General features: G+C 41.3%; 1 protein-coding gene across 1 annotated transcript; it reads left to right on the top strand.

Annotated features, from left to right (window-relative positions):
* Positions 1-14352: 14352 nt before the first annotated feature.
* LOC141914459 (uncharacterized) lies at positions 14353-26178 on the top strand. Its single transcript, XM_074805681.1, has 3 exons — positions 14353-14475; positions 14835-14988; positions 18896-26178. The coding sequence occupies exons 1-3, from the start codon at positions 14353-14355 to the stop codon at positions 19369-19371; spliced, it is 753 nt and encodes a 250-aa protein (XP_074661782.1). The 3' UTR covers positions 19372-26178.
* The last annotated feature ends 1336 nt before the right edge of the window (positions 26179-27514 follow it).

Below are 27514 nucleotides of genomic sequence, written 5' to 3'. Positions count from 1 at the left end.
CTTTTGAGTTAATAAATTTATATCGGCGTACGGCGATCCCTGGTGAGTATTGGCGGCCGAGTCTTTCACTTTCAAGTCCCAATCGGCTGCCGTCTTTAACCATACTATCGGATCTTGGAACGCGTTCGAATCAGAGCTTACCGCGCTTTCGCTCGCTATGGGGTATAACGTTATTTTACCCGAAGTCACTTTGAATTGATCCCACATCCCTATGGTATCCATGCTGGCTGGAAATCTTCTCCATCCTTCTCTTTCTTTTAATCCGAAGTTAAACGTTCTCATTCCCGAACAGTAAATCTTCGCTTTTCTTCCGAATGCTCCGTACGCCTGGTCCGGATCCCAATTCGTAAACGTTAGGTAACCTCTATGTATTAACACGCTCTTATAGTGTAGTGACGGCTTTTCCGTCATGTGAGTCATCATTTGTTGGGCGTTCCCTTCTTCGCTCCCCGTTTCCGCCGTTCTCTTTGATCTTTTTAATGCCGGTTCTTCCGCCATTGTTGGAAATAACGCCCGTTTTGCTCTGAATACACTCGACGTTAGTCTCGCACCTACACCGTTCACACCCGAAGCACTGTCCAAAAATGTCTGATCCGCTGAATTGTACTGGAAGTACGGAGCCCATTTACCGTATTTCTCTTGCAGTTCTCCGTACTCTTTGTCGTGAATACGGCACACTTCGTCTATTCCTTCGCTTTTGTAACTGGATATATCGTTGAATGGACCGCAATGTGGTAAACCGGGCAATGTAAATCCGTTTCGCCTCCGTTTCAACGATGGCATTTGATACTAAAAGTACGAGTCACCTGTATGAGATGTTAAATTGTTTGAACCGGTTGCGACCCTCTAACTCAGATTTTTCCGACTAATATTATTTAGGGTTTGGGCTTCCGTTGGTAGACTAATACACTCAGATGTAATCTGTACCGCCGGAGGCGCAGCCGACCTTGCCGACTAACTATCGCGGCGTAGCCGCCTATGTTATTCCCCCCGACTAGTCACACGCCTCGAACTTTAACTAACCTCCACTGTCACAGACCACCACGGGCTGTGGGCATCCGAGTATAATGATAACCCCTAACCCTATAATTTCTACTTCTTACCTTTTACCCGCTATAGGGTTCCCAATTAATTCACTCATTATCAAGCACATACTCATTATCTTTGGAGCGTCCACGAGGTTGTGTCACGCTGGCGAGCGTAGCGAGCGCGTGACCAACCTCGTAGAAGCTTTAGGATATATTGAATAATAATTTGTTATCTTTCCGACCTAGTTTCATTAACTTTTCGATTCTCGGTTTAGAGAATACCGCAGACCCGCGGACCCGCGGACCCTCCTTCTCTTTCCTTATTATATATATAAGGGGGGGTAGACCATGAAAAACGAACAGCCAGTGGGTCCGCGGGTCTGCGGGTCCACTGGTAGTAACGAATTGAGAAATTTATAGAATTCTATTTATAGATTTATTTACATTGCCAACTACAGGATTTCCCCGCGTTTAGCGAACTTAAGAGTTTCATTCGTATCGTCTTCTTCTTTACGTTTACGTTTTAACCTTTCCTCCATATTCTGATGCATCGCGTCCGACATGTGACCTACGTGGTACGCTTCGATGAAGTTTCTTTCTTTTTCGAACGGTATCACCACGTCATCATCCGTTTCCCAGTCGTCCAAGTGGACTTGGTTGTCCAGATATCTACCTTGTCTAATTTCGTTAACTATTATTTCTAATATTTCTTCGCATACGCCCGGCGTAATGTCGTAAACTACGTTTCCCAAATCTGCTTTACCTTTGAAATACACCGACAAGAATCTCCTTTCCACAGCTTCCAAAGCTACTGTAGAGGCGAACTTCTCTAACGGATTCTTACAATTCGTCGTAATTACCGTCATACACGGCGGGTTACTTTGTTTACTAGAATGTACTTTTGCCTCCCAGGTGGACTGGTACATCGCGAGTATCATCGACAACAACCCCGAGTTGTGCCAAAAAGCGTCGCTGGCGTCGTCGACTTTGAATATACGTTGTCCTCCTCCCATCTCGCACGCTCCTACGCCTTCCGAATCCGTCGGCATTTGGCTCGTAATCGAATCCGGGAACAATAATTTAGCCAACATCGATTTACCAGACCCGGCATCTCCGTAAAATATTATATGAGGCGCGTTTCTGATTTTACTCGTACCTCCCTCGATCGCCGCGTTCACCAATATTACCAGCAGGTCACGTTTATTTATATGTTTACCATCCCACATCGCCGATTGAACGTTATCCAGGCATTTCGTTATAATTTCTACTCCCATTTCCGGCGTCAATTTCGGCTCTGTTATGTCCGTCATTTTCAACGCAAAGTCACCCGCGTTTCTCGTAATATCTTTTACCCTTACCGGCCAATTTTTAAACGATCTTTTCACTTTCAGTTCGGGTACGTTGTAACCGAACTCCTTCACTATTCTCGCCGTCCAATCGGCTAGTCCCGGTCTTTGTTGGTATTCCGCGTATAACGCGTTTATCTTTTGGCCGAAAAAGTCGTCGTTCGTTTTCGAGTTTTTCACCTCCAAGTGACCTCGTAATTCTTCCGGTATTTTGTCGGCTTCTTTGTACATGTATTGAATGTAGGCGCCTAATTTTTCCGTCGGTTTGATGTAGTCGTTAACTAATCTAATGCCTAGCGAGTGTAACAGTTGTCTAATCGCGTTTTCGCTCTGTTTCAACGGTCGTTGCGTACCTTTGGCTAACGTTATTATTACTCCGTGCGCGTAACCGTCCGGATCTTCTTGCGGACCTATGTGTACGGTTACTGTTGACGTTCCGATTTGACTTTCGAGGCAGACTTCTGCTCGATTGTCGGTTGTGAACGACCAGTTTCTCGACTTAGTTCCCATTGTTTTTCCCGGTAGTAGAATATCCTTTTCGCTACTTCTGTAATGTGTTGTTCCCTTAGTACCCGATTTTCGTTGACGTCGTGTTTGATGACCCACTCGTTCGCCACTTCGTCTCTTATTTTCATGAATCGTTGCGTTCTACTCATGATACGTTTAGTATATACGTGCCACTTGTACTCGTGTAGGAAACCGGATGCCAAGAATAGGAAAGTTATTATCATATTATACTCTGTTTCTATGAATCATCGTAAACTCCACTTCCGCTGGAACGATAATTTCTGTATGGGGCGTGTTTAAATCCGCGTGTATCGAATCGTTGTACACTAACATTTGCATAATGAGCGCGGCTGATTGCCAATGATCGCGGTACGCTCCGTCTAACCACGCCGAGTTATCCCCGATATTCACCGATCTGGTAACGTCTGTCGGGTCACTCGTGTCTTGTATTTCGGTTCTTATGGTCGACATGGGTAATCCCATGCTAACGCATCCCCGACCTAATTCGTATTGCCTGTAGCTTTGCTTTTGAGTTAATAAATTTATATCGGCGTACGGCGATCCCTGGTGAGTATTGGCGGCCGAGTCTTTCACTTTCAAGTCCCAATCGGCTGCCGTCTTTAACCATACTATCGGATCTTGGAACGCGTTCGAATCAGAGCTTACCGCGCTTTCGCTCGCTATGGGGTATAACGTTATTTTACCCGAAGTCACTTTGAATTGATCCCACATCCCTATGGTATCCATGCTGGCTGGAAATCTTCTCCATCCTTCTCTTTCTTTTAATCCGAAGTTAAACGTTCTCATTCCCGAACAGTAAATCTTCGCTTTTCTTCCGAATGCTCCGTACGCCTGGTCCGGATCCCAATTCGTAAACGTTAGGTAACCTCTATGTATTAACACGCTCTTATAGTGTAGTGACGGCTTTTCCGTCATGTGAGTCATCATTTGTTGGGCGTTCCCTTCTTCGCTCCCCGTTTCCGCCGTTCTCTTTGATCTTTTTAATGCCGGTTCTTCCGCCATTGTTGGAAATAACGCCCGTTTTGCTCTGAATACACTCGACGTTAGTCTCGCACCTACACCGTTCACACCCGAAGCACTGTCCAAAAATGTCTGATCCGCTGAATTGTACTGGAAGTACGGAGCCCATTTACCGTATTTCTCTTGCAGTTCTCCGTACTCTTTGTCGTGAATACGGCACACTTCGTCTATTCCTTCGCTTTTGTAACTGGATATATCGTTGAATGGACCGCAATGTGGTAAACCGGGCAATGTAAATCCGTTTCGCCTCCGTTTCAACGATGGCATTTGATACTAAAAGTACGAGTCACCTGTATGAGATGTTAAATTGTTTGAACCGGTTGCGACCCTCTAACTCAGATTTTTCCGACTAATATTATTTAGGGTTTGGGCTTCCGTTGGTAGACTAATACACTCAGATGTAATCTGTACCGCCGGAGGCGCAGCCGACCTTGCCGACTAACTATCGCGGCGTAGCCGCCTATGTTATTCCCCCCGACTAGTCACACGCCTCGAACTTTAACTAACCTCCACTGTCACAGACCACCACGGGCTGTGGGCATCCGAGTATAATGATAACCCCTAACCCTATAATTTCTACTTCTTACCTTTTACCCGCTATAGGGTTCCCAATTAATTCACTCATTATCAAGCACATACTCATTATCTTTGGAGCGTCCACGAGGTTGTGTCACGCTGGCGAGCGTAGCGAGCGCGTGACCAACCTCGTAGAAGCTTTAGGATATATTGAATAATAATTTGTTATCTTTCCGACCTAGTTTCATTAACTTTTCGATTCTCGGTTTAGAGAATACCGCAGACCCGCGGACCCGCGGACCCTCCTTCTCTTTCCTTATTATATATATAAGGGGGGGTAGACCATGAAAAACGAACAGCCAGTGGGTCCGCGGGTCTGCGGGTCCACTGGTAGTAACGAATTGAGAAATTTATAGAATTCTATTTATAGATTTATTTACATTGCCAACTACAGGATTTCCCCGCGTTTAGCGAACTTAAGAGTTTCATTCGTATCGTCTTCTTCTTTACGTTTACGTTTTAACCTTTCCTCCATATTCTGATGCATCGCGTCCGACATGTGACCTACGTGGTACGCTTCGATGAAGTTTCTTTCTTTTTCGAACGGTATCACCACGTCATCATCCGTTTCCCAGTCGTCCAAGTGGACTTGGTTGTCCAGATATCTACCTTGTCTAATTTCGTTAACTATTATTTCTAATATTTCTTCGCATACGCCCGGCGTAATGTCGTAAACTACGTTTCCCAAATCTGCTTTACCTTTGAAATACACCGACAAGAATCTCCTTTCCACAGCTTCCAAAGCTACTGTAGAGGCGAACTTCTCTAACGGATTCTTACAATTCGTCGTAATTACCGTCATACACGGCGGGTTACTTTGTTTACTAGAATGTACTTTTGCCTCCCAGGTGGACTGGTACATCGCGAGTATCATCGACAACAACCCCGAGTTGTGCCAAAAAGCGTCGCTGGCGTCGTCGACTTTGAATATACGTTGTCCTCCTCCCATCTCGCACGCTCCTACGCCTTCCGAATCCGTCGGCATTTGGCTCGTAATCGAATCCGGGAACAATAATTTAGCCAACATCGATTTACCAGACCCGGCATCTCCGTAAAATATTATATGAGGCGCGTTTCTGATTTTACTCGTACCTCCCTCGATCGCCGCGTTCACCAATATTACCAGCAGGTCACGTTTATTTATATGTTTACCATCCCACATCGCCGATTGAACGTTATCCAGGCATTTCGTTATAATTTCTACTCCCATTTCCGGCGTCAATTTCGGCTCTGTTATGTCCGTCATTTTCAACGCAAAGTCACCCGCGTTTCTCGTAATATCTTTTACCCTTACCGGCCAATTTTTAAACGATCTTTTCACTTTCAGTTCGGGTACGTTGTAACCGAACTCCTTCACTATTCTCGCCGTCCAATCGGCTAGTCCCGGTCTTTGTTGGTATTCCGCGTATAACGCGTTTATCTTTTGGCCGAAAAAGTCGTCGTTCGTTTTCGAGTTTTTCACCTCCAAGTGACCTCGTAATTCTTCCGGTATTTTGTCGGCTTCTTTGTACATGTATTGAATGTAGGCGCCTAATTTTTCCGTCGGTTTGATGTAGTCGTTAACTAATCTAATGCCTAGCGAGTGTAACAGTTGTCTAATCGCGTTTTCGCTCTGTTTCAACGGTCGTTGCGTACCTTTGGCTAACGTTATTATTACTCCGTGCGCGTAACCGTCCGGATCTTCTTGCGGACCTATGTGTACGGTTACTGTTGACGTTCCGATTTGACTTTCGAGGCAGACTTCTGCTCGATTGTCGGTTGTGAACGACCAGTTTCTCGACTTAGTTCCCATTGTTTTTCCCGGTAGTAGAATATCCTTTTCGCTACTTCTGTAATGTGTTGTTCCCTTAGTACCCGATTTTCGTTGACGTCGTGTTTGATGACCCACTCGTTCGCCACTTCGTCTCTTATTTTCATGAATCGTTGCGTTCTACTCATGATACGTTTAGTATATACGTGCCACTTGTACTCGTGTAGGAAACCGGATGCCAAGAATAGGAAAGTTATTATCATATTATACTCTGTTTCTATGAATCATCGTAAACTCCACTTCCGCTGGAACGATAATTTCTGTATGGGGCGTGTTTAAATCCGCGTGTATCGAATCGTTGTACACTAACATTTGCATAATGAGCGCGGCTGATTGCCAATGATCGCGGTACGCTCCGTCTAACCACGCCGAGTTATCCCCGATATTCACCGATCTGGTAACGTCTGTCGGGTCACTCGTGTCTTGTATTTCGGTTCTTATGGTCGACATGGGTAATCCCATGCTAACGCATCCCCGACCTAATTCGTATTGCCTGTAGCTTTGCTTTTGAGTTAATAAATTTATATCGGCGTACGGCGATCCCTGGTGAGTATTGGCGGCCGAGTCTTTCACTTTCAAGTCCCAATCGGCTGCCGTCTTTAACCATACTATCGGATCTTGGAACGCGTTCGAATCAGAGCTTACCGCGCTTTCGCTCGCTATGGGGTATAACGTTATTTTACCCGAAGTCACTTTGAATTGATCCCACATCCCTATGGTATCCATGCTGGCTGGAAATCTTCTCCATCCTTCTCTTTCTTTTAATCCGAAGTTAAACGTTCTCATTCCCGAACAGTAAATCTTCGCTTTTCTTCCGAATGCTCCGTACGCCTGGTCCGGATCCCAATTCGTAAACGTTAGGTAACCTCTATGTATTAACACGCTCTTATAGTGTAGTGACGGCTTTTCCGTCATGTGAGTCATCATTTGTTGGGCGTTCCCTTCTTCGCTCCCCGTTTCCGCCGTTCTCTTTGATCTTTTTAATGCCGGTTCTTCCGCCATTGTTGGAAATAACGCCCGTTTTGCTCTGAATACACTCGACGTTAGTCTCGCACCTACACCGTTCACACCCGAAGCACTGTCCAAAAATGTCTGATCCGCTGAATTGTACTGGAAGTACGGAGCCCATTTACCGTATTTCTCTTGCAGTTCTCCGTACTCTTTGTCGTGAATACGGCACACTTCGTCTATTCCTTCGCTTTTGTAACTGGATATATCGTTGAATGGACCGCAATGTGGTAAACCGGGCAATGTAAATCCGTTTCGCCTCCGTTTCAACGATGGCATTTGATACTAAAAGTACGAGTCACCTGTATGAGATGTTAAATTGTTTGAACCGGTTGCGACCCTCTAACTCAGATTTTTCCGACTAATATTATTTAGGGTTTGGGCTTCCGTTGGTAGACTAATACACTCAGATGTAATCTGTACCGCCGGAGGCGCAGCCGACCTTGCCGACTAACTATCGCGGCGTAGCCGCCTATGTTATTCCCCCCGACTAGTCACACGCCTCGAACTTTAACTAACCTCCACTGTCACAGACCACCACGGGCTGTGGGCATCCGAGTATAATGATAACCCCTAACCCTATAATTTCTACTTCTTACCTTTTACCCGCTATAGGGTTCCCAATTAATTCACTCATTATCAAGCACATACTCATTATCTTTGGAGCGTCCACGAGGTTGTGTCACGCTGGCGAGCGTAGCGAGCGCGTGACCAACCTCGTAGAAGCTTTAGGATATATTGAATAATAATTTGTTATCTTTCCGACCTAGTTTCATTAACTTTTCGATTCTCGGTTTAGAGAATACCGCAGACCCGCGGACCCGCGGACCCTCCTTCTCTTTCCTTATTATATATATAAGGGGGGGTAGACCATGAAAAACGAACAGCCAGTGGGTCCGCGGGTCTGCGGGTCCACTGGTAGTAACGAATTGAGAAATTTATAGAATTCTATTTATAGATTTATTTACATTGCCAACTACAGGATTTCCCCGCGTTTAGCGAACTTAAGAGTTTCATTCGTATCGTCTTCTTCTTTACGTTTACGTTTTAACCTTTCCTCCATATTCTGATGCATCGCGTCCGACATGTGACCTACGTGGTACGCTTCGATGAAGTTTCTTTCTTTTTCGAACGGTATCACCACGTCATCATCCGTTTCCCAGTCGTCCAAGTGGACTTGGTTGTCCAGATATCTACCTTGTCTAATTTCGTTAACTATTATTTCTAATATTTCTTCGCATACGCCCGGCGTAATGTCGTAAACTACGTTTCCCAAATCTGCTTTACCTTTGAAATACACCGACAAGAATCTCCTTTCCACAGCTTCCAAAGCTACTGTAGAGGCGAACTTCTCTAACGGATTCTTACAATTCGTCGTAATTACCGTCATACACGGCGGGTTACTTTGTTTACTAGAATGTACTTTTGCCTCCCAGGTGGACTGGTACATCGCGAGTATCATCGACAACAACCCCGAGTTGTGCCAAAAAGCGTCGCTGGCGTCGTCGACTTTGAATATACGTTGTCCTCCTCCCATCTCGCACGCTCCTACGCCTTCCGAATCCGTCGGCATTTGGCTCGTAATCGAATCCGGGAACAATAATTTAGCCAACATCGATTTACCAGACCCGGCATCTCCGTAAAATATTATATGAGGCGCGTTTCTGATTTTACTCGTACCTCCCTCGATCGCCGCGTTCACCAATATTACCAGCAGGTCACGTTTATTTATATGTTTACCATCCCACATCGCCGATTGAACGTTATCCAGGCATTTCGTTATAATTTCTACTCCCATTTCCGGCGTCAATTTCGGCTCTGTTATGTCCGTCATTTTCAACGCAAAGTCACCCGCGTTTCTCGTAATATCTTTTACCCTTACCGGCCAATTTTTAAACGATCTTTTCACTTTCAGTTCGGGTACGTTGTAACCGAACTCCTTCACTATTCTCGCCGTCCAATCGGCTAGTCCCGGTCTTTGTTGGTATTCCGCGTATAACGCGTTTATCTTTTGGCCGAAAAAGTCGTCGTTCGTTTTCGAGTTTTTCACCTCCAAGTGACCTCGTAATTCTTCCGGTATTTTGTCGGCTTCTTTGTACATGTATTGAATGTAGGCGCCTAATTTTTCCGTCGGTTTGATGTAGTCGTTAACTAATCTAATGCCTAGCGAGTGTAACAGTTGTCTAATCGCGTTTTCGCTCTGTTTCAACGGTCGTTGCGTACCTTTGGCTAACGTTATTATTACTCCGTGCGCGTAACCGTCCGGATCTTCTTGCGGACCTATGTGTACGGTTACTGTTGACGTTCCGATTTGACTTTCGAGGCAGACTTCTGCTCGATTGTCGGTTGTGAACGACCAGTTTCTCGACTTAGTTCCCATTGTTTTTCCCGGTAGTAGAATATCCTTTTCGCTACTTCTGTAATGTGTTGTTCCCTTAGTACCCGATTTTCGTTGACGTCGTGTTTGATGACCCACTCGTTCGCCACTTCGTCTCTTATTTTCATGAATCGTTGCGTTCTACTCATGATACGTTTAGTATATACGTGCCACTTGTACTCGTGTAGGAAACCGGATGCCAAGAATAGGAAAGTTATTATCATATTATACTCTGTTTCTATGAATCATCGTAAACTCCACTTCCGCTGGAACGATAATTTCTGTATGGGGCGTGTTTAAATCCGCGTGTATCGAATCGTTGTACACTAACATTTGCATAATGAGCGCGGCTGATTGCCAATGATCGCGGTACGCTCCGTCTAACCACGCCGAGTTATCCCCGATATTCACCGATCTGGTAACGTCTGTCGGGTCACTCGTGTCTTGTATTTCGGTTCTTATGGTCGACATGGGTAATCCCATGCTAACGCATCCCCGACCTAATTCGTATTGCCTGTAGCTTTGCTTTTGAGTTAATAAATTTATATCGGCGTACGGCGATCCCTGGTGAGTATTGGCGGCCGAGTCTTTCACTTTCAAGTCCCAATCGGCTGCCGTCTTTAACCATACTATCGGATCTTGGAACGCGTTCGAATCAGAGCTTACCGCGCTTTCGCTCGCTATGGGGTATAACGTTATTTTACCCGAAGTCACTTTGAATTGATCCCACATCCCTATGGTATCCATGCTGGCTGGAAATCTTCTCCATCCTTCTCTTTCTTTTAATCCGAAGTTAAACGTTCTCATTCCCGAACAGTAAATCTTCGCTTTTCTTCCGAATGCTCCGTACGCCTGGTCCGGATCCCAATTCGTAAACGTTAGGTAACCTCTATGTATTAACACGCTCTTATAGTGTAGTGACGGCTTTTCCGTCATGTGAGTCATCATTTGTTGGGCGTTCCCTTCTTCGCTCCCCGTTTCCGCCGTTCTCTTTGATCTTTTTAATGCCGGTTCTTCCGCCATTGTTGGAAATAACGCCCGTTTTGCTCTGAATACACTCGACGTTAGTCTCGCACCTACACCGTTCACACCCGAAGCACTGTCCAAAAATGTCTGATCCGCTGAATTGTACTGGAAGTACGGAGCCCATTTACCGTATTTCTCTTGCAGTTCTCCGTACTCTTTGTCGTGAATACGGCACACTTCGTCTATTCCTTCGCTTTTGTAACTGGATATATCGTTGAATGGACCGCAATGTGGTAAACCGGGCAATGTAAATCCGTTTCGCCTCCGTTTCAACGATGGCATTTGATACTAAAAGTACGAGTCACCTGTATGAGATGTTAAATTGTTTGAACCGGTTGCGACCCTCTAACTCAGATTTTTCCGACTAATATTATTTAGGGTTTGGGCTTCCGTTGGTAGACTAATACACTCAGATGTAATCTGTACCGCCGGAGGCGCAGCCGACCTTGCCGACTAACTATCGCGGCGTAGCCGCCTATGTTATTCCCCCCGACTAGTCACACGCCTCGAACTTTAACTAACCTCCACTGTCACAGACCACCACGGGCTGTGAGTACCCGATGTCTGGTGGTTGCTCCATGCAGCTTCGCACTAACTCTTTCACCTCACCGCGCGTATATTGCATTAGATAATACAGCCTTTGGCTACTGCAATCGGTTTTACTTTCGATTATATTTTCAAAAGCTTTTACGAAATAGCAATATTCAATAGGATCATGGCCGAAAATTGGCACTTCTTGTTGTGGTAAAGCCATTCGTTTTAGACTTTTTACCATCGCAGCAAGATCACTATCACTATTACCTGTTGACGCAGCTACGGAATCCGAAACCACAGGACTTTGAACTTTGGTTGCCTTTTCTAGCAACTCGCGATACTTTTTCTCTTCCCGATCGAAATACATATATGAATTTTCAATGTCATCATCTTCGATATACAGACAATGAACGGCGTCGTGCGCGTTTTCGAACTTTTCCCACGATTGTGTAACGTCGTCGATTAATTTCTTTACATCATCATACGGTAGCCCTTCTTTTAACGCCTTCCGAAGGATGTTGCTTCTTTTTGTGACGTTGGCCTTGAAACCCGCTCTCGATTTAACCTTCTCGTCAAGTGATGCCATCTCCCTCGTCATAAACAGTGTTGCAGATGACAAACGAAGTCAGTCGATACTTCTCATTGATGCGTTTATTTTCAAATTACGACGACAAAAAACAAACGACGAATATTACACGTTTCTACAAAAACAAATATTATAAGGGTAGGAAATGTTGTAAACAGTTACAATAATTAATTAATATAAATTTGCACAAAACTTACATGACGACTGAGGGAGATTCCAATATAGCAAGCACACAGACAAGCACTGATACTCCGAGGAGCTCGAACGACCAAGTGCCAAAAATATTACACAAAATGCGGGAGTAACCCGGAAACGGATATGCCAATAAACTTTGAGGCGGGAAAATAACAATACCAGACAACAACAACAATACAACACAATACTACCGAATACTGGAATACTGACAAGAGAACGAACAAAAGAACGACCAACTACCGTTACACTTTATACAAACAAATAACTTTACATATAACATATACATTGACTTCACACAAGTCATTTCAGAAGGTGCTTCAGTCCAGGGGTGTTTGACTGTTCATTTACCTCGACGACTGGTAAGTAGTCGAAAACTCGGCTCAAGAATGTCGGGAGGCAATGACCTCAGTCTTGGACTTAGTTCACCAGCTAGGGTTCTGTGTAAACGGGGAACTCTCAGCTGACGCCGGCTCAACAGTTCAGGTATCTCAGCATGGACTTCGATCTTCGAATCGGCAAGGTCTTTTCATCCATGGCTCAAGCCAAACTTCAAGAAGCTGTAGCGGGAGTTTCCGCAACCCCGAATACAGCTCGTTACTGGTCAAGGCTTCTAGGCTCCATTAGCTCCATCGGTCTGATGATGCCCTTACGCCGCCTCAGAAGCAGGCGCTTGCAACAGTTTTGGAAAGTCTACTGGTCTCGGTCGAAGGGCAGCTGGGAGACCTTGATTCCCGTACCTCTAACGGATCTAAGATCAGACCTTCGTTGGTGGGCGGCAACTATGAATCTTAGTCGTAGGCTCCTGTTCGTGTATTCACGGATCCCAGCCACCAAGGGTCGAGGACGCATCTGGAGAACGAAGTCAAGGCCAGAAAGTGGTCTCGCTAAGAGGCCACCAACCACATAAATTTCCTGGAACTTCTGGCCGTGTTGAAGGCTCTGAAGTTCTTTCACAGGAGAGTGGAGGGCCACCACCTTTGGTTAGCCACGGACAACTGAACAGTGAAGGCCTACCTTCAGAATCAAGGGGGCGCTCACTCAGAAACCCACATGGACCTGTCAGCCTAAATTCTTCTTTGCCAGACAAAGGGCGTTTCCCTGACTGTGGCACATCTAGCAGGGAAAAGGAACATGATGGCCGATGCTTTTTCTTGTCAAGGTCAAGCTATTGCGACAGAATGGGTCCACCACCAAAAAAGTGGCCAATCGGGTTCGAGACATGTTCGGCAATCCTCTGCTGGATCTGTTTGCCACCCAGTTCAATCGGAGGTGTCCGCTGTTCATTTCCCGTTTTCAGACGTGGAAGCATGGGGGTCGATGCCTTCTCTCTGGACTGGTCAGGGATGCATACATGTGCGTTCCCTCCCACACCAGTCCTCCGGTGCCTGCTGGATCAAGTAGAGAGATCAGTCAATTGCAACATAGTTCTGGTAGCTCCATATTAGCCAGCTCAGAAATGGTTCCTACCACTTCTCAACCTTCTATGCGACAACCCCAGAATTCTTTTGTATTTCCCATCATTCCCACCATAGGAAGGGGTAAGTACTACTCGGAAATACAAATTTTAGCTACAAAAATTGTAATATTTCATGGGCGGTTTCCAGTCGGTAATTTCCTATCATTATCCCAAGAAGAAGAAAATACAGAAGCAAGAAAAAGCTATTGCCAAATTTCTCAGCTGTCAACTATCATAGCAGGCTTCAACCATACATGAAAAGTAGCTGATACAATTTCCTGCTAGGTTCTAAATAACTCATGAAAACGGTTGAACTACAGTTTTGTGCTTTCTTAGATTTATTTGACAATCTCAAATGGCATTTGACATCAATGAAATTTCATTGAGATTATATGACATTGAGAAATTTCATCGGGTCATATTCCACAGCATGGGGCCATAAATGTGAATTGAGTTAGAATGAGAATGGTTACGAACCTCATGCTGAGGTCGACACGACCTTCTCACGGACGAGAAAAGTCACGGTCCTCACGCTGAGGCTAAGTCCGATGATTCTCATACCGGCGAGTAAGGTTACAAACCTCACATCGAGGTCTATCGCATTGTTCTCCACTCTGACGTGAACGACCGTAACGCTTCTCACAGATGAGAATGATTTCGAACCTCGCGTTGAGGTCAAATACGACGATTTCCACTCTGAAAATCTAGAGATCAAATATTAGTTTGATACAGCACTGTTTATTTTGTATTGCATTTCACCAAGTGGGCTTTCTATCCCTGGGTGCCTAATTATGAATAGATTGTGATGATTTTGGCTGCTTTTGCATTTCTATCATAGATGACCTATGTACTTTCAGGCGAAATGATAAGCTCAGCACAGGATAGCAGTAGCAGTGCAGTTGCTGGTTCAATTAAACGGGACAATGACAGAACAGACATTGATCGTCCGGCTAAACGACCAAGATCAGCTGATAGTGCAGAATTAGTAAGTGAATTCTAGCGTCTCAGTGAATTTAGGATTTCATTTGGGCTTGTATTCTTTATCATTTACATATTTCTATCATTGTCAAAATAAATATTGTAAACTAGTGTAGTAATTTCCTGAATTAAGAGTGGCAGGAATTCCTCCTTCGAATATCAATATACACTTCATTCAGGGAATATTGTATCAGAAACATATCTAGAACATGTCTAAGACTTGTACTTTCTTAGGCTTTTGCTTCGTAAAGCGATAATCTTAATGGGTATATGTAATTTACAATAATCTATTATGATAGGTTACAGTACAGTAGATATAGAAACCAAACACTTTATTTATATGTGGATATCTTGATCTTTTTTCAGAGTGGTTACTCTGTTCAGAGTACCACAACCAACAATCATTCAGATTTGGCAATGGACACGAGTCGAGAACACCCCTGGGAACACATGAAATCCTCAGAATTGGTCGATTATGATAAAACCCCACAAAGCGTTCGAAAATTCAGGCTCAATTTTGGTAAGATATTATAGAGAATTGTAATATTCTTCTCGTACAACAAATACGCCGTCAAATCAAATTCCTCAAATCTCTACCCTCAGATTTAAAGTACGTCTGTTCTCTGTTAGAATACCCAATGGGTTAACTTCTTCACTACAGTAGATAATGCAGCACCCCTCACCAGGATTTGAACCCGATGGCATTATTCAATTGAAATCAATTCAATATTTGAGGTACTAAACCTCCTCCATCTGTGAGTGAGAATTGAAACTAAGTTCAAGCGGACAAGCCCAGATGAACGGCTACACGCCAGCGGCGTAATGACTCCCCACAGCCGCTATTGTAGTAACCACATATTTGCGACGTAATGCATGGCGAGGGAAGGTCATTATTTGCAATGTAAATATACATTGCAAATGGTAAGGCCTTTTTTAGCCACTTGGGACTTAACACGTTGACTGCCACTCAAAAAATTTTTTTTTCTCAACATTGCCAATTTCACCAATCAACGAAAAGCAGGCGGAAACCACATATATTGATTTTTATTGCATTTAATGCATGTATTACACCTATTATATGGTGAAAACAGAGTTGAATCGAGTCTCGTAGTTGGCAGTGGGGGTAAACGTTTTATACCAGTTGCCAGCTACGAGACTTGTAGTTGGTTAAAAGATTGGCTTGCACATACTAGAAATGAGCATTGTCAATGCACATATGATGTACAATGATGCAAATGACTCAATTCAGATATTAGCTTTCCGTGAAGCCATCGTCAAACATTTGCTTGGCGACATCCCCCGCCTTGGCACCAGTTGCATTAGTTCCCCCTCCCCTAAACCCAGATGTTCCAGCAGCATTTCACTATCTTCATGTGTTCCCCCATCAGATAGAAAGCAATACCCCACAAAGCCATGTCGCATTTGCAGAAGAGATGGTAACCGCAAAGAAACACGTTACGTTTGTGATGTCTGTCCTGGAAAACCAGCATTATGTGTAACCCCTTGTTTCAGGAGATACCATGTACAAAACTAAAGAAATGCCATGACAACAATGCTATAATTTCTATCGTACTATGTTTATTATCGATTCACAGTGAGGTGAATCATTTCTTTCCAATTAGGAAAGGTATTTGATAAGCGTTTGATGCCTTATAAACTTTGATGTGAAAATAAGCACGTAATATAATTTGATTTTTTAGATGTTCATAAATAAATAAAGAATTGATAAAAAAAGTTAGTTATTGATTTTTTTAAAATTACTTGTTTATCTGAGTTGCCAGACTTCGATTTATGTTGTTATCCACATTGCCAAACAGAAAAAAAATGAATTCATTCACTCCGGGCTTACTACGAGATATCTCGTAGTGGCAAGGAGCGTAAACGGAATCCAGTTATTTTGAGAAGTTTTGAAGACGCTTTAATAAAATGTCTTGATATTTGGGTTACACATGTATCTACCCTAGACACATCTTCAGCCCAAAAACTGGCCCTGTCAGAATCAAGATGGCCGACTGGCAGACATCGTTGTTCGCCAAAATTAGCACTTTTTACACGTTTTTGAACTTTTTGAGGGAAATTTTGAAGACGCTTTGATCAATTACCTTGATCTTTCATATGTATTTGAATCCCCCAAGGGCCCATTAGCATAAGAAAACTTGGGTCAATAAGCCTCAAGATGGCCATCCTATGACCTATTTAGTGCCCAAAAGTGTCAATTTTGGCCCGAATTCTGAGTCCCTTAGCTTCCTACTGGTTTACTATTTCTCATTGCAATTTGCGATGGGTTTTCTTTGGAGAGGGATGTTTTATACCCGGGACAGGTATTTTTGATCAGCCAATTATGACGCAATTGGCGGCCATCTTGGTGTCATCAGTACTCATTCGTAGGTGGGAAAAAGTTTTTCGGCATTATATTGATTCCTAAGCATATTTTGTGACCACAATGAATTAGAAAGTTGTAGCTTATAAAGTGTTCTATGATTGTGGTGAGTTTCAAGGTCATTGGCGTTAATATCTTAGTATTTCTATATTATATTTGTACCAATGCATATTTTGTTACCACAATCAATTGCAAAGTTGTAGCTCATGACATCCTCTATGATTGTGGTGAGTTTCAAGGACATTAGTTATTCCATATGGTCACTAGGGGGCGTTGAATAGTAGAATAACTTAGTATTTCCTAATCATATTGGTACCTAGGCATATTTTGTTACCATGACCGATTGCAAAGTTGTAGCTCATAACATATTCAATGATTGTGGTGAGTTTCAAAGACATTGGGTTTTGAATATGGTCACCAGGGGCATTGAATAGTAGAATAACTTAGTATGTCCATATTAAATTGGTAACGAGGTATATTTTGTTATCACAATCGATTACAAAATTGTAGCTGCTGAAATGTTCTATGATTGTGGTTAGTTTCAAGGTCATTGGTTTTTAGCCCACTTGGGACTTTAGTCCCAGCGGGCTATTGCGTTCACTTTTCGTCCGTCCGTAGACGGAATCTAGTTATTTTGGGAAGTTTTGAAGACGCTTCAAGGTAATGTCTTGATATTTGGTTTATACATGTGTCTACCCTAGACACATCTTCACCCCAAAAACTGGCCCTCTCAGATTCAAGATGGCCGACTGGCAGCCATTGTTGTTCGTCAAAATCAGCACTTTTTACACTTTTTGAGGGAAATTTTGAAGACGCTTAAATCAATTACCTTGATCTTTCATATATATTTGAATCCCCCCAGGGCCCATCACCATAAGAAAAATTGGGTCGATCGGACTCAAGATGGCCGTCCTATGACCTTTTTAGTGCCCAAAAATGTCAATTTTGGCCCAAATTCTGAGTCCTGTAGCTTCCTACTGGTTTGCCATTTCTCATTGCAATTTTTGATGGGTATTCCTTGGAAAGGGTTGTTTTATACCTGAGCCAGGTATTTTTGATCGGCCATTTGTGACGCAATTGGCGGCCATCTTGGTATCATCAGTACTCATTGGTAGGTGGGAAAATGTTTTTCCACATTATATTGATACCTAAGCATATTTTGTTACCATAATTAATTGCAAAGTTGTTGCTCATGACATCATCTATGATTGTGGTGAGTTTTAAGGACATTAGTTATTCTATATGGTCACCAGGGGGCGTTGAATAGTAGAATAACCTAGTATTTCCTTATTAGATTGGTACCTAGGCATATTTTGTTACCTTGATCAATTGCAAAGATGTAGTTTATGACATTTTCTATGATTATGGTGAGTTTTAAGGTTATTGGGTTTTGAATATGGTCACCAGGGGGCATTGAATAGTAGAATACTTAGTATTTCCATATTAAATTGGTAACGAGACATATTTTGTTATCATGATCAATTGCAAAGTTGTAGTTTATGACATGTTCTATGATTATGATGAGTTTTAAGGTCATTGGGTTTTGAATATGGTCACCAGGGGGCGTTGGAATAGTAGAATACTTAGTATTTCCATATTAAATTGGTAACGAGGTAACGTTTTCACAATCAATTACAAAATCATAGCTGCTGACATGTTCTATGATTGTGGTAAACCACCAAAATTGTGCCCCCAAAATTCATCCAAACTTACTTGGATTTGAAGTGAGCGCTCAGATCTGTCATGTTCATACTCCAAATACTCGAAAAATGATGGAAGGATGTTGATTTCTGTATGGTATTTTGAGGACTTGGGTGTCTCGTTTATCATAAGCCATTGGGTTCAAATCCCACTATAACTGTTTTTGTGCAGCATACGAAAAAAGTGGCGGGCGGATGCGGGCGGCTTAAGGAGTAATAGGCAGGGTGGCTACGGGCGGCTTGAGTGTAAATGGGTTAAGAAAAAAAATGTGATTCTCTGACGAGGTTGCATGCATCGATGATGATTAGAGTGGATTTATTGTAAATTTTCACTGAACTATTTTCAGATCATTATGAAATCCGAGATGAGACTCTATTCGAAGAATTACACATTCCAAACATTCCAGAACAGGTCGTGTTCGATAAAGCAGCTGACCAACCGGAAATCGGAAATCTTGGGGAAAGACTTGTGCATCAGTACCTGAAGAGCTTGGATACTTATAATGATAAAAAAATTCTCGAAGTTACCTGGTTGAACGAACAAGATGAAATAGGACATCCTTATGATTTTGTGCTCTCTCTCAAAGATGTCAATGGTGATGAACAGTTACAATACATCGAAGTGAAGGCTACCGTCTCAGATTCAAAAGAAGTGCTTGAAATATCCATCCAGCAAATCAGCTGCGCAAATGAACTGCGTGATCATTATGATTTACTCAGAGTTTTCAGCCTGGGAAATGCTGATAGCATCAAAGTATGTCGAATTGCCAATTTGGTTGATAAACTAGAAAAGAAGCAAATCCGTTTATGTATGGTCATCTAAAGCGGTAAATAATGTTGTACTACTTGATAGTTACTAGCACTTATCCTGGTAATAACAGCAATTTGTAAATACGTATCATTACTTTATATTTCATGTTGGAATGGTTTTTAATTCTATGTATATCGTGCACATCATGCCAGGACCATTATCTTGTCTGTTGTATCATGGATGTATATACATCCATGATTGTATATAGAGGCTGGTTTATGTCTCTGTGTGACATGCCTTGATTCAACTTAACTGGTCACAACTTGAAAATCATGCTGACCTACCTTGAATCATTATCTTTTTGCCTGTAATTATCAGCGTCTGATTAATCATATTCAATTCAATCTAGTTCAAAAGACATCTTGTTAGTGCGCCATAGCTGTACCTAAGATTTGAATTTTAGAGAGCAGAAGAATCCATAAAAGGGCAGTTCTATAGGATATAACAATAAATGAGCATTTTTCCAAAATTTCTTGGGGGCAATTGTCCCTGCCCCCTGCTAAATACGGCCCTTCCATCTCTTGACATGATTTTGAACTATATTACAAATAAGCAAAGTGCAGCAAACAAGCTGCTTCTTGGCGAATTCATTGGGCACATTGTAAAATAAGCTACATTGTAGCAAGTATTCATTCGGTGCATACCGGGGGGTAATAGCAATTTTAACATAGTGTGTAACTAAAAATACCACAGTGGAATACATGCGATGTTTTTTCATTACATGTGTTCCATAGATATGTAGTAGAGAATGTTAACCCTTTGGTGCCTGAGCTTTCAACCGGTAAAGCTATTAATCTGCCTGAGCATTTCTTTTGTTTTTATGAAAGACAAAAACAGCTGATAATGAAATTGCTATTACTTTTTTATTTTTGGCGCTACAGTATTCAACCAAGTATCAGGTAAAAGGTATCTTCTAGCAGAATTAGAATCCACTGTCCAAAATTATACATCTGGGGGGCTGCTGGAAAATTTTAAACACCCAAAAAAATTTTTGGGTTTAATTCTGAAAACAGAACTTTTTCTTTGAAAAGTATCTTACCTTTATTAGAACAATCACTTGCAGTTACCAACAAGCTTTATTCATTTCAGCTAAATAATAAATGTATGCTATTACAACTTAAAAAATGTTCCTTAGTTGTCTATGCTACTTTCTCTCTGATCAGCTCTCCCAGCTTTTGTCGCTCATCACAATGGTGGTAAATTATATCATCCTTATTATCATTATCACTTCCTCGGGATGAGGGGGTAAATCAAGGTCACTGTCAGTGTTGCTACCCCCCAGCATCGCTATTATCCTCATTTTCGGTATCAGTGTTCATGATAGTCTCATTCAGAGCCATTTCCAGTGTTATTTTGATTAGAATAGTCACCTAAGTCGCTATCACCTGCCCCTTCAGAATGTCCAGTCCTCATAACTATCTTCGCTTGGACACTAAAAAGATTTTTTCATGCACGATTCGTCGTTTGGACATTCGCTTCCAGCATCTCAAGGCACCAAAGGGTTAACTCCACAAAACATTGTAGTTTGGTGTCAAGTCAATTCGATAATTAGCAATGATAACAAAATATTCTACCTGCCTACAGTAGCTGATAGTCGATCAACACTTCAGGACACTGCCAGTTTCAGTTGCACGGCAACACAAACTAGCCTCTAAGGGTCAAATGTCACATTGTTTTAATCGGTTTTAAGCTAGATTCTTAACATAAATTCTTAAAGTAGAACTCAAGCCCCATATGACTATTGCGATCACTTTTTGGCGAACCATAGGTTTGCCTCATCCTCCTTCTGCAGGGACTCGAACCTGATGGCATCGCTACACTCAGCCACGGCACGAACCCCTGCATCAGTAGACCGGGTGCGCAGGTACATGCGCAGCTTTCCGAACGAAAACTGGCGGCACCAATCAGATTGCTTGTTGTATAATCGTTGAGGCAAATTTCAAGGAAGAACTATAAATGGGAAAACCCGGGCTAAAATAAAACGGGATTTCTGATTGGCTAAAAATCACATCATCTGAACTGCGCATGTATCTGCGCACACAGTCGATTATGGCAGGGTTTCGTGCCGTGGCAATCTCGATGCCATCAGGTTCGAATCCCTGCCGGGGGAGGATGAGGTTTGCCTATGCAAACGATCTGGTGAAGCAGTTTTCATCGAAAATGAATAGAGTATCGGTGATTCAACAAGGCACAAACATGGCTGTTGAACGAATAGTGTTGATTTTTGGTGTCATGGTTTGGCTTAATGAGTTCTTGAGCCCACAAAAATTTCATAGTGATTGAGTTATTTTTAGGGGACTTATTCTTGATAAACATGTAAAAACCCTGCTTTTTAGCACTAAGTAATGGCACGTTTTCACATATGAGAATTTGCATACTTGGAATTGAAATATATAAAAGTTCAATCCTTACTGGAAATGTTGCCGTTTTTTGTGCGACTCATCTGGATGTACTTTTCGACCTATAGGCCCTCACTTTATAAACCCCCTAAATTTTCTCGCTTCTATTCATCCGAGTTGACCTTGTTACCTGAGGTACATTGAATGTGATTGGCTGTTTGTTAGATATACAGGAAATTCCAGGAACTTCTGATGTAATTGGGAAAGCCTATTGGGAAAACCCAATGGCGAGCATTTCATTCGACTAGGTATCGTATGTTAGCTTATAATTTGTTCGGTGTTACGATTATAAACAAGTAGGCTATTCAATTCAGTATCCAAATAGCAAGTATGGCGATGCCAATGGAGTTTTGGCTTAGATTTGTCTTGTCAATGCCTTAAAAGACCTGCTAACCAGGATTTTTGTGAACCGTGTTACTGCTCTAATCTATTCAATTTTAGTACGTTCTTAGGTAGAATTGTGAGCGGTAATAAATTAATAATGGACTGAATAGTCTGTAGACAATAGCGGGCAGTGGAATGCTCTCAGCTTTTCATCTAATCAACAGTCAGTTTTTTCAACTGATTTAGAGGTGGGAGCTAGTCTGCACACATTATACCCTTATATATACAGCTATCGTACTACGGAAATCCGTGTGGAGCGATCAGTAGAGAACGTACAGCATAGTTATCACACGTGTGCTGTTAAAAACAAACTCATATGAGACTGGGAGAAGTCGTGCGTTGGGCGTGTATTTTGATTTAATTCAAGGATAATAAAATCTGGAAATTGCGAGTATAATAATATCTTAGTATGTATTAATCGTGTAATAAGGGGCTAAGAATTAATGAAGTGATTAGATTAAGAATAAAAGATTGTTGTTTGAAGAGTTTGTTCAGCATATCGTCGTCAGTTGATGGTTTTAATTCGGTAATCTATCCTACATTCGATTGCAATCCAAATTAATTCATAGTTAGTGTAATAATTTTGACAATATACACTCTATGATTTGATGGTGAGCCACAGGGCCATTGGACCTTTATTGTCTGTTTTGGTCAAATTATTTGTTCATAGATGGGAAAAGGTTTGTGAGGAAATATCACAGTAGGATTTTGGTTTTTGTACCGGTATTTATATTCAATAATGATTGTTAGCACTGTTATAGGTAGAACACATCTCAAGTCGAATTAAGATTACCTGTTGTTTTTTCTCTCCTCCAGTAGGCTTTAATGTTGAATTACATATATTTACAGTTTTTCGGCTTATGCCATTGCTGACTAGCTGACACAGCTGCTATTTTGTCATTAGGAGGGAAAAAGGGTTGGAATTGATATGGAATGTTGGATTCTAGGACAATTGCCCCCCGAATAAAATCCTTTTTGATTTGTATTAACACCACCTAAATACTTTACTTAGAAATTGATTTGTCTATTATTGAATATAGATTTATAAGATATAGAATTACTGATGTTGTATGCAGATCAAAAACTTTAAATCAGTCCTTGCGTAATGATAATTCACTTACCGAATTAAAGAAAACTTAATAGGTCCACTTATTTGTGCAATCGTTAACGTCGGCTAATTTATTGGAATTAGTTTTAGTGTTACTTTAGCCAATCAAAAACTTTAAAGCTGTCCTAGAGTAATTAGCTAGAATTAGTTCATTTTGTCTAATTAATTTGTGTAAATATCTGTGTTACTTTAAGATTAAGAAGATTTAATTTGGGGGGCAATTGTCCGGGGGCAATTGTCCTGATACCGGAATGTTGGTATGGAATTTTTATTTGATCACCAGGGTCATGCATATTAAAATGATCAGATTATCAAGCATTTCAGCTAGTGGGCATCGTGTCTCTGGACCTCCAGTTTCTCATTTTATACAGCTTTTATATTATGCTTATATTGACCAAACTGTCAAGTATCATTTTGTATAAGAATCTTATGGAACATTTGAAAATTTGGTTGTAACTTTTCTGATTTTGTTGCAAATCTAAGAACAAATCGATTTTGTGCTCAAAACTAAAATGTACTCAGTTGATCCTTCTGGACCCATGGTCCTTTATTAGCTTTATCCAAACGACTTGTAGATACCTATTGGGGGTGATAAAAACAAACAATTGTAAGCAAATGAACTATTATATACACATGTCACTTTGATAAAGATATATCATATTTTCATACTCGTATACAACAAACTCTCTGACTTTTAACAATAAGATTTTCTGATATGACGTCAGTAGTAGGACGAAGGGGCGAATGGGGTAATAGAACATTTGGGTTATTGCGTGTCTGAATTCTTCTTTGAATTCAGACCGCTAAAATCAAGTAAATATGTATGCTATTAATTCTTATTTGGTACCATTTATTAAATCTTGATAATTTCTATCAACATGACAAATATTTATCATTTTGGACATGAATTTAGTGTGTTTGGTCTCATTGAATATAGATGTCCCATTCGCCCTTTCGTAAAATCAACCACTTAGCATTGATGGTTCAATTGCCCTCGATTCACCCATTTGTCATAACAGGAATCAAATTAATACTCCGATTCGTCCTTCATTTGTCCTTTCTGTGTATGGAAATGTGTATCTTAAAATGATATCTATCATTTACTAGAAAGAAAAAGTATCAAAACACAGGAAATCCACGAAAAGTAAATTTATTTTCGAAACAAACAATTCAACTCTCAATTTCTTGTGGGAAAGATTTTGGTAAAACGCTTTTGTATCCGAATTACTGATTACCGGCATTTCTCCCTGACATAAACGCATCAGATCATTCAACTTGCCGGCGCTCAACTTCGGTTTTTCATCGTACGCCGGCATTGGATATGGGACCATCTCTACGAAGTTTCGTCTCGACTTACGATCTAAAGGTGCGAATACGTCATCATGATGCGACATCTTGAATCCGATTATGCTGGGTGAACTTTGTTCACTTGCAACTCGCAAACTTTTTCCAGTCAATTTCCAACCAACCATCGCTGGCCTCTCGAATGCGAAGAATGGACAGATTTTTCGCCAAATCTTTCCAGTTCAGGATATCGCCAGTATCCACTTGAGTGACGCTAGTTGTTGATCTCAAGCGTGCCATTTTGATTATTGCCAAAAATTCGCTCGGTGTCATAATCTCCGGAATTCGTTTTATTGCGCGTTCGACGCAACTCTGTGTACAGCATTGCCCTCGTTTTGACCGTGGTGTGGTTCAAAATAATGTATTGTTATACATTGTTGTACATTAACGCTATTCTGGACAAAGTACAAAAGCATACACGATAAAATACTAATCTTATTCTGCCCGGAACATCCATCAGCAAAAAGGAATAAATGGCGTACAGAGTATGCGTCAATTCTTTTCAAGTACTGATACACGCATGAGGCGATTTCGTTTGAACCTCGACCAGCAATGCCTTCATGCCATAAAAAACATTCACAATGTTTCGAATTGACATCGTATATCGTAAAGTTATAACAAGATAATCTTCTACTGTAGAATATTAACGAGCGGTTTGTTTTTGGTAGGAATATTATTTGTTGTAGATCAAATGAACAGATGTTATCTTGTCATTTAATGATGCATGACATTTCAAAGACAATTTGATATTCCGAACTTTCTCCTTTTCACTGATGTGGCTTTCAAATTGACCCTTCAGTTTGGCCTTCTCTGTTTCATTTCCGTTACGATATGATTCGCATAAACCACATGCATCTTTCTTGGGATAATGAAATTTCAATTTCATAGATTTGAAGACCTTGCAATAGTATGAGAAAGACACTTTGTTTTCTGGTTGTCACTCGTGGTCATACAATTCCCACATTTTTCTTTGGGTGGGGTCTGGTAAAAGGTACTGAAATTTTGTGTCTCTCCTACAGTAGTTTTATTCTGTTCTGGGGAATCTGTTGATGTGACCTTCGACGCATTGACGTAATACATTGTCTCGTGCTGCAAGAGTTGCAACTCGACCACCACGATGCTCATCTTCAAGGGCACCAGTTTCGTCAGTTTTACTAAGTACCGTCGGGACAACCTTTTCACTGACACAAAGTGTATTGAAAAACAAGATTCTGCATACTGGTAGCAGATGGCCCTCAGTATCTGGAAGAAAGTATTTGATGGTTCTGGACTTTCGACTGTTTATTTGTTGTCTCATGGGTTCATTTGATGTAATGTGAGACTTAATTCAATGGCGCAGTTCCCTCAAATCACCTTTATGCCAATATGAGAGGAAGATTTGCTCTGTGCGTTCGTTAGTGATACTATCGCAAACATAGGATTTTTGCAGACATCTTCCTATATTCTTGCAATTCAATTCAATTCAATCTTTATTCAGCATAAACATTAATAAAACATTGTTTGCAACTGATACAAATTCGGAAAATCAAGTATATACATAATAGGAGATAAACAAATAATAAAATGAAGCATAATTAACACTAATTACAGAAGAGTTAAAACATAATTGAAAATATACAGAACATTAATCGAAGAAATATTAGGACAATGGCAGACCGAGTTTAATAAATTTGGCTAGCTGAACAATGCTGGTTGTAGGGTTTAGGTTGTCGAAAGTGGAGATTAAACTATTAACGTCTTGCATGTATCGCCAATTGCATTGATTTAGTGATGTCACTTTTTTCTGTTGAGTATTCAATTCCTCGATTTCTATTTTCTTTCACTAATTTTCTTCTTGCCTTTGATCGTTTTTCTGTTGGTTTTTCTGGAGGAAGGAGGGGTGATATTGGCTCTTGTTCTTCACCTTCTACTATATAGATTTCTGGGGATATTTCGACGTTCATCAACGAATCTTCTGTCACCGAAGGTTGAGGGTTACGAACTGGGCAATTCTCCTGAGTAAAATGGTTATAACACAGCATGGTCTGCATGAGTTACATGCAGCAAAAACTTCTTCGCAACTTTTCAATTCGCACAAGCAGACGTTTGTTATATCCTTGAATACAGGACGCTCAGTTTCCTCTGCTATCTTAGGAGATGGTGGAATATTTTCGATATAATTAAACATGCTTACATTTTCATGAGATTCTCCACAATTAGCTTTTAACAGAACTGTCATGGGAACATCGTTATCTTTATCTTCTGAAACTATATCAGTATCGACTATTTTTCCGTACCACCACCTTTTGCTCCACCGATAACGAATTCTTGCGCCTATCTTGTATCTGCTGTAACCTTTAACGAGTTCGCACTAGCTTACAGAAACTAGATCAGCGATTAACTCAGACGGTTCCATCTATATAGAAATAAGAATATGTATTCGGATAATGTGAAATGAATTTCAATATGATAATAATCATTGTATTTAGAAATATCAAAATATACGATTAGGCTCCGTAAAGCAAAACTTACCTTTGATAATGTAGATTTTTTTATATTCGTTTCACCACCGATGACAAGCAAAACTCAATGACGATGAATGAAATCTCCACCAATAGGAAACGTTTTTGAAATTTGTCAGGTTACTAAACGACTCAGTCAAACAGAATCGATAATGAAATTTAGGCCATATCGTTTTTGTTTTTAAATTTCACTCATTCGCCCCACTTGTAGTTGCTAAGTCGTTACTATAGCAATGCATATTTAACAAAATGGCGAATGAGGTAATTGGGCTTAATATTTTAGATGACCTTAGTGGATTTTTAGAAATCGTATTTCCAGTAAAAATAGACAAAAATACTTCATAAGGCCATAGAAACCATCCCCATAATGTTCCTAGTGGGCTCAGTTAAAAACTGTAAAAAATTCCCATTCACCCTTC

The sequence above is a fragment of the Tubulanus polymorphus genome, unplaced genomic scaffold (assembly GCF_964204645.1).
Source record: "Tubulanus polymorphus unplaced genomic scaffold, tnTubPoly1.2 scaffold_22, whole genome shotgun sequence".
Lineage (NCBI taxonomy): Eukaryota > Metazoa > Nemertea > Palaeonemertea > Tubulaniformes > Tubulanidae > Tubulanus > Tubulanus polymorphus.
Note: the sequence above shows the minus strand (reverse complement) of the source record. Positions and strands in the feature narration are given on the sequence as shown.

Bases quoted from the DNA above. Each gene is read 5' to 3' on its own strand.
- LOC141914459 (XM_074805681.1), top strand. From the start codon at position 14,353: ATGATAAGCTCAGCACAGGATAGCAGTAGCAGTGCAGTTGCTGGTTCA. The intron at 14,476-14,834 runs GTAAGTGAATTC...ATCTTTTTTCAG, and splicing joins CAGCTGATAGTGCAGAATTA to AGTGGTTACTCTGTTCAGAG. The intron at 14,989-18,895 runs GTAAGATATTAT...AACTATTTTCAG, and splicing joins AAAATTCAGGCTCAATTTTG to ATCATTATGAAATCCGAGAT.